This window comes from Medicago sativa, chromosome 1, assembly GCF_051527215.1.
Source record: "Medicago sativa cultivar Bolivia chromosome 1, Bolivia_mono, whole genome shotgun sequence".
NCBI lineage: Eukaryota > Viridiplantae > Streptophyta > Magnoliopsida > Fabales > Fabaceae > Medicago > Medicago sativa.
In genome coordinates, this window is record NC_140749.1 from 77,009,097 (window position 1) to 77,017,749 (window position 8,653).

Genomic DNA, 8,653 nt, shown 5'->3' on the forward strand with positions numbered 1-8,653 from the left:
TGACAAAATTTAAATGGGAACATAGGAAGATTTGGGGGTATTATGCAATTTAGGTTTGAGACGATTATATATCTTTTTTCGATGGAAGGGTTGTGTTTCATGCAAGACTCGGGAGAGACTGAACTACGAAAAGGATATTAGACCTAAGGTCACTCCCCTGAAACAGAGACATGATAACCCTTGACCCAAATTTGATTTTTTTTTATAATTGTTACAATTAATCTCATTAAGTTAATCATTTGCATAAATGAAAGCCTAATCTAGGTAAATAATTTGAACCCCGAGTGTCCAGGAAGGTAAAGGTAGCATACTCTACAAAACCAGATATAATATGGCAAACAGGAGGTAGTTATTCAACTTATTTGTGAAGTTGGAGCAAAATAGAATAAGGTAAAATGTTGAAATAACTATAACTGTAGTTACTTATACATACCCAATTACATCCAAAAAAATATATAGATAGAATTATATAGATGGCAGGAAATTGATAAATGAAATCATGGCTGGCTATGGCTATCAATCAATCTTCAAAGATTGAGGGAGAAGGAACAACAAAAGTAACATTTAAGAGGAGCTCATATGCTTCTGTGTGACTAATGAGAAACACCTAAGTGTTTGTTATCCTCAGACTATATTTTTTCCCTTTCTCACTCTCTAAGGTACACATAACATAAACATACCACCATCAAGAATTAGGCATCAGATCCACCTTCCTTATGGTCACCAAAAATGCGTTGTCGGAAGTCGGAAACCATTAGTGGGAGGCCCTTGCGCAGGTCCACCTTGGGTTCCCAGCCAAGGTGCTCCTTAGCATTACTAATATCAGGCTTTCTTTTGTGTGGGTCATCCTCTGTATTATCTCTGTACACTATCTTTGCATCTGGGTCGATTGTTTCTTGGACCACCTACACCAAACGTACATACATTATGATGCATTCAATAATAGGGTTAATCAGATGTAAGACTGAAGTTACTGCATCCACCGACAGAAAATAAACAACTAGTCCAAAAACTAATATTCTTCATTCTCACCCACATCATTAGAATATGAACAGTAATAAACAATAATGACAGGAGGAAACAGTGGTTTTAAGGAAATTGATAATAGAAATGAAGAAACTAGTATTATTCCATGCCAAGTATTATGAATGAATAGTTCTTCAATTAACTTAGTTGGATTATCATGGCTTTTGAATTTGTCAGTGTAATGCAAATGATTATGACTTCCTTCCTAATAATCTTTACCTTGGCAAGTTCAAGCATGGTAAATTCACCAGGATTTCCAAGGTTGAACGGCCCCACATGTTCCCCTTCCATAAGGCGCATTAGACCCTCCACCTGTGCCAACATAAAAATCACATTGATGACAAAACAGAGAAAGATTCCAAATCCAAAGGCATGGCAGCAATCAAAATACATAGTAGACCATAGTCAAATAATTATTCACGATGATATTTAATTATTCACGGTCACGGGACACGTGTTATTCATCAACTTCATGTATCCCCATCTTATACACGAGGCGGCCACTTTGATTTATTCTTGCTACATTTTAATTGTGCTAACTGCAATTATATGAGCTGGTCCACCCGGGCTAACAAGCTTCCAGTCACGTGCAAATGGTTCTTAAGTGAAATGTACCAATGCGCAATGGACACATCATTTAAATACCAACACAACCTTCGCTCATTAGTTATTAAGAAAAGACCATCAACAGAAGTCCAGAAATTTTTTCAATTAAATGTGCGGCATGCACATGCGGACAAGAAGTTAAAAGCCTCAACGTAAAAAGCATCGTACTAGTACTCCAAAATTCAAACATGGAAAAAAAAAAAAAAAAAGAGTTAGAACTTAGAGCATCCACAATGGTAGTTCCCTAACAAGGACTCCTTAAATGGACCCCACGTGACACATCACTTATTTATAATTTTTTAATAAAAGTACCTATTAAGGACTCAATGACTCCAATGGCAATACACTAATAAGGACTCCAATGAAAAGTATTTAAATATGTCCCACTATCTTTACATATTAGACAAAAATAATTTATCTATTACTCATTTTTACAAGTGGGACCAAGTAGTACACATTTTATTACTTCTTTATGCAAGTGGGACCAAGTAGTACATATTTTATTACTTCTTTATGCAAGTGGGACCAAGTAGTACACATTTTATTACTTTTTTAAACGTGGGACCCGTTAGTTACCCAGGAGAGAGAGAGAGTCCTTATATAGTTGCCCGTTCCTTAACGGGGACTCAATTTTTCTTCCTCCAATGGAGGGTCCTTAACGGGGAGTGGTCCTTGTTAAGTAAGGACCCCCCATTGGAGATGCTCTTAGAAGTTACTACTACATAAAAAAAAAAAAATATAAAAAACAATTTCAACTATGATTGAAATCGCAATAAATTAAGGTGGCATTATAATTTTGTTGAAGTTCGTCAATCCTAACATATACTAATTGTGAGTTTGGTTTTATGGTGACAAAAATAGATTTTGTGAAATTGATTTTGCTAAAAAATTGGTCAAATGAAAAATGATTCATGTTTGGATAAATTCATATAAGAATGGGATCAACCATGAATTTGAGACTAAAATAATTGTAAAAGCAAAAACTTTAAATTCCAGCTAAGTTAGAATTAGAACAGCCAAACATCTCTAAATTAATTCTACATTTTTAAACATGATTGCTATCACAATTCACAGTAGGTTGCCAAATTCACAGCGAGCCGCTTTGCAATATCTATGGTGTGCATGTTTAAATTTACAGTGAATTTGTCAAAATTACGATAAGCTAGTTTGATTCTTCAAAAGCTACATTTTTTAACTTCGACAAAAAATATTATAATTTCAAACATGCAAAGAGTGTAGCTTTTGCATTTTTGCAAACCTCTCATGATATCAAATACGCGCGAAATCAATTTTGTCTCTTTTAAATGCAACACCAAATATAGTCCAGAATAGAGTTTTGTTAGTGGAATTTCATAAGAAAGTCAGATAAAAAGTGCTTACCAAGTCAGAGACGTATTGGAAACTTCTAGTCTGCTTCCCATCCCCATAAACTGTCAAAGGCTCCTTCCTCAGCGCCTGCATGTAGGGTACCGATTAAAAACAAATATTAAATATTAATGCCAACAACAACAACCCGTGTGGCTTTGTTGTTTGAAATTGGAATGGAAGTACAATAAAAGAAAGGGCGTACCTGAGCAACGAAGTTACTAACGACACGTCCATCATCTAAGCACATTCTGGGTCCATATGTATTAAAGATCCTAGCAATTCTAACCTAAAAACACATACATAACATTTCATAATAATAATAAGAATCATTAACAATAATTGAAACCAATTAAGAAATCATTAACAATAATTGAAACCAATTAGTAGTTTTTTTTTTTTTTTTTGAAGAAAGAAACCAATTAGTAGTTGATATTTAGAAAGAGGTTGAAAATGACCTCTACACCGGCCCCTCTGTGATAATCCATAGTCAATGTCTCAGCCGTACGCTTTCCCTCATCGTAGCAGCTTCGGACACCTGTCTCACACAACAATTTATTACCAAATTGTACCTAACAACCTACATAGAGACAAGGACAAAACACTCCACTTTTCTTCACTTTCCCAATTTGAACACCTCAATAGGACCAAATTGCCCTCCCTCTCCTTCAACCTTCCGTAACCACAAACGGAAAATACTTGGGTGCCATAGTTTTTTGGTGACATTGGTTCATTTTATATGAGAAAGAATGATTAAAATAAATTATTTAGATGAGAGAAAATAAATTGTTAAGAGAGATAAACACAAAGTTATCTATGGCACCAAAAAACTATGGCACCCAAGTGCCACCCAACCACAAACCCCAAAATTACCATCTATGATGCACGGATATAGACATCGACATACACACAACATGAATACTGACACATCTACGTTAATAATAATTGAAAAAATAAATAACATAACGCAGTGTAATCATAGATCATATGTCGTGTCGACAGTGCCATACACTGACACAAGCCAACATCAACCATGTTTTTTATAGGAAGTGTTGGTGCTACACATTTTAGAACACATGGTGTAGCTGCCACCACCATCTCAACCTACGTTCACGTTCACTTTTTACTACAGCACACAAGGGTGATTTTCACGTTTATGCAACGTGGACCCAACAGCAACTATCTGAGCCGTTGATTAAGTGGACCCGCAAATCACGGATACCTAAAACGACACCCTGAAATTCATACGAAAACACGGTCCTCTTGCCACGTTCCACTTGTCTTATTGGTTAACCAAAAAAGTCCGAAATTAAAATAACAAAACTTGTTCGAAAAAGAAATCACACAGAACATGCAGGATTCCAAATTAAACGCTGTTTATACCTAGAAATAGAATTCAAATTAAAATCAACAACATCCAAACAAATCCACCTATTAACTCCTACTTCAATTCAATTAAATTAATTAATTAATTAAAAGAATATTAAGATGTTACTCACCAATTGGATTAACGTTTCCCCAGTAAGTCTCCTTCTGAGGATGCTGCAGAGGATCACCATAGACCTCACTTGTACTTGTTAGCAAGAATCTAGCTCCAACTCTTTTCGCCAATCCAAGCATGTTCAATGTTCCCACCACATTCGTCTTGTAAACATTCAATTAAGGAGACACAAAAATATCACAACATTAACAAAATAAATAATTAACTATAAGCTCACACACAGATACCAGACACATCTTTGATCAGATAAAGAAATAATGAAAAAGGATATGATAGTTTTGACGGGGTTGAACTTGTAATGAACAGGAGAAGCAGGACAAGCAAGATGATAGATCTGATCAACTTCAAGAAGAAGAGGCTCAACGACGTCGTGTCGAATAAGCTCAAATCTCGGATTACCAAAATGATGCATAACGTTCTCCTTTCTACCAGTGAAGAAATTATCAACAACAATCACACTGTCCCCTCTCGCCATCAACCGATCCACTAGATGGGACCCAACGAACCCCGCTCCACCAGTCACCACGATCCGCAGCCCCTTCCTCTTTATCCCTAACGGAATCTTCCCGGACGAATGAACCACCGCGGCAGCGCGTTGCTTATACACTGCCGGTGTGGTCTTTGACTCGCGGTCGAAGTAAGAGATCGAGTCTGATTCGTATGGACGGGTTGAGAATGATGAAGATGAAGAAGTTGAAGATGAAGGTATGATTGTGAAGAATACGGATGCGATGACGATTCCGATCAAGACGAAAACGAGTCGTTGTTCACGAAGCATGTAACGAATCGGACGAATTACAGAGAGCCATGGTTTGTTTGGTTTTGGTGAGTATTCATCGTTGACTTGCTGAGTTTCGTGTCCTCTGAAAGTCAATTCTGAACTCATTTTCAGAGACAGAAGAAGGAAACAAAGATGAAAAAGAGAAAAAACGGAAATGGAGTGAGTTCCGGTGACCGGAACTAGGTGGCCGAAGATTTCGTCACGGTGGTGAAGAGAGATATTTAAAGTGGTTGAAGTGTTGTTGTTAAGATGAAGATCCGATGAAGAGATAATTTGGTATTTAAAGAAAGTGAAAGAATGAAAAAGAGCGTTACCAAAGCTTAAGGGGGAAGGGGTTTATGTGGAAAGACGGAAATGTCCTTGGATGAGTTTTGAAAGGTGAATGGCTGTCAATGGGTGAAAGGTCAAATGTTGGGTGAGATCGAGATTTGGGGTTTGTTGATTTGTAGAAAGAGGTAATTAAAATTGAGTTTGGGAATAAATGGAAAGTTGTGTAACTGGTAATAATATGTGAAAAGAATAGGGAAATACTAATATGAGCAATGCTAGCATCAGTCGCCCGTACACTCTCGGTCGGACACTCTCTCACGGATTGGGCCACGTCACGCTTTTCTTTAAACTCATTTACTTGTTTACTCGCTCCTCGGGTTTAGTTCTTTATTACTTTTTTTATTTGTTTTTTATTATTTGCAAGAAGGAAGAAGGATCTGGGAAGGTATCGCTGGCTCACAGCACCCATGCCACAACACACATGCTATGACTCATGTGTAACAACAGTAGAAGTAAAGATTTAGACCGATATCACAACAACCTCATAACCAACCTTCAAGTTTCTGCCCCTTAATCAATAAACATCAACCAAAAACCAAATCTTTTCCCAAATTTTATAAAGGGTCAAGTCTAATTATTCCAATAAACATTAAATAAATTAATTTTCTCATGCCAATAATTGGCAGATCTGGGTTCGAATGGATCTGGATTTTCTTTACAGTGAATTAAGGGCTGAATTGTGGTGTTTTGTCAAAGAGAGTTTGCCTGCAAATTTGAGCTTCTTGTCAACAGTCTCATACCCAATCAATCTGATGAAATGCTATTGAAACGATTTTTCAAAGATTCACGTGTTATAATTGTTGAAGTTGTTTTGGTTCGATCCTTCAATGGCGAAGTTGAGTTTCTTCTTCATCGTTCTGGTTTGGTACTTCCACCAGTAAGAGAAGAACCACCTCTCATTTGCGGCGTCTCCTTCACTTATCGTTTTATCCGATTACGTCGAGCTTGGCGACAAAAATGTTTGCCTTTGTGACTGTAAATGGTTATTTGAGGCACTGAGGAGAGGAGACAAAGTTAATTACAAAATATAGAATTTTTATATAAGAAAACATAGCCGGTTGCCGGTTAAAAGGTGTTTTAATGAGAATGACGTGGACCAATAGGAATGGAAGTGTTCAAAAGCGTTTGTCATAGCGCCTGTCCTTAGCAGTGCTCATACTAATATTGATAGGGGTGTTTATATTTGGATATTGTTTTAATTTGGTATGGTCCGTTTTGAATGTTTTAGATTTCTTTTCAAAAACACCTAGCTTTGACCAACTATTTAAGTATATGTCATTATTATAATTAAAAAAAGAATGTTTTGTTTTTTTAGTAATAAATCATAGCACTATAAAGAAAACAATTGCAATTTGATCTGCAATTTGGAACTTGTCAAAGTGTAGAATGTAGAATTAAGAAATAGTTATCCCTTTGTATAAATATCAAATGTACTTATAGTATACGGTGGATATGTTCATTTTTGACAAAATAGAATCGATACGTTAATTGGTTGAATTTATGGTGATTCGATAAATTAACGTTTGGAATGTGAAAAAAAATAAAAAAAGATTTACCAATATCTAATTTTTTTTTCAATTAAAATAACATAGGTGAAATTGATCGAACAATCGATAAGCTAAAAGTTTTAAACTATTATATAAATTAGTAAAAATAAGTTATAAATTCTCTCTATAAAAAAAATAGATAAAAATTCTTGTGTAAAAATGATGGTTATCAAATGGTCTTTCTTAATCATGGGAAAATATAAGTTAACTTATTGTGCATGTCAAATAGAGCCATATCATATGCTAGTATAGCATATATAATAAAAGGAGTAAATATGCAATTACCCCCTGAAATTGTAAGTTTCATCAATTACCCCCCTTGAAATTAGCAAAACTTCAATTACCCCCTGAAATTGCATAACGTTAATCAATTTACCCCCTCCGTCAAATTCTTCTGTTAGTCAACATGATGTTTTGCAAATACCCCCCTGAAGTTTTGCACTTATGTGCAAAATGCCCCCCAAACTTAAAAATTTATATTTTTTCTTCTTCTTATACTTACTCAAAAGAAGGCAGCATCCTTCAAAACGGAAATGAAGGCTCCTTAGCAGATGTTTGTAACACAAACAACTACCAATTTGTAAACATAGTTTTTCTATCCACTTTGGCAATGGCCAAAATCCACAACTAAACCTTGCAGGCCATTGTAATCCATGATCCATCCACAAATGGCTGCACAAACTTTAGTAAAGATATCCAAACTTGTCAAAGCAAAGGCATCAACTCGGTTTTGATATTGAAGCTGGTGAAGGTCAATATTGGGATGAGCTTGCAAAAGCACTTGATGGGTTTAGTTCACAAAAGAAAGTTTATTTGTCTGCAACACCACAATGTCCTTACCCTGATGCTTATTTGGATTCAACTATTAATACTGGTTTATTTGATTATGTTTGGGTTCAGTTTTATAATAATCCTCAATGTCAATACTCAAATTGAAACACTAACAATCTTGTTAATGCTTGGAATCAATGGACTTCAAAGTCAAGCTAAATAAGTTTTTTTATGTGTTCATGCAAATGTTGCTTCTACTCCAAGTGGTGGTTTTATTCCAAGTGGTGTTTTGAGTCAAGGATACCAAAAAAAAAAAAAAATTCAAGTTTGAGGGGCATTTTGCACATAAGTGCAAAACTTCAGGGGGGGTATTTGCAAAACGTCATGTTGACTAACAGAAGAATTTGACGGAGGGGGTAAATTGATTAACGTTGTGCAATTTCAGGGGGGTAATTGAAGTTTTGTTAATGTCAGGGGGGTAATTGACGAAACTTACAATTTCAGGGGGGTAATTGCCTATTTACTCATAATAAAAGATAGTAAAACTTTACTACACCATATATATAAGGGAAATGCTAACCGGTGCCCCCGGGGCACTGGTTAAGGATATGAAAAAGGAAATTATATAGTAGTTAATGCATTGAAATTGTGTAATTAATTTATAATAAAGTCAAAAGCAGTTTTCTTTTATGGTAATAATTCCCTTTTATGGTATGCTTAACCAGT

General features: G+C 35.7%; 1 protein-coding gene and 1 pseudogene across 2 annotated transcripts; one reads left to right on the plus strand and one right to left on the minus strand.

Annotated features, from left to right (window-relative positions):
• Positions 1-327: 327 nt before the first annotated feature.
• LOC146957608 (UDP-glucuronic acid decarboxylase 2-like) lies at positions 328-5,530 on the minus strand. 2 transcript variants are annotated; one of them, XM_085737534.1, is made up of 7 exons: positions 4,769-5,530; positions 4,497-4,643; positions 3,456-3,535; positions 3,203-3,286; positions 3,013-3,087; positions 1,246-1,338; positions 328-905 (listed from the first exon to the last, which is right to left on the minus strand). In XM_085737534.1, the coding sequence occupies exons 1-7, from the start codon at positions 5,382-5,384 to the stop codon at positions 693-695; spliced, it is 1,308 nt and encodes a 435-aa protein (XP_085593660.1). In that variant the 5' UTR covers positions 5,385-5,530; the 3' UTR covers positions 328-692. The 2 variants fall into 2 exon arrangements, with proteins under 2 accessions (XP_085593660.1, XP_085593668.1); XM_085737542.1 differs by having other exon boundaries at positions 4,497-4,639; positions 4,765-5,530.
• Positions 5,531-6,695: 1,165 nt separating this feature from the next.
• LOC146957609 (acidic endochitinase-like) lies at positions 6,696-8,258 on the plus strand (annotated as a pseudogene).
• The last annotated feature ends 395 nt before the right edge of the window (positions 8,259-8,653 follow it).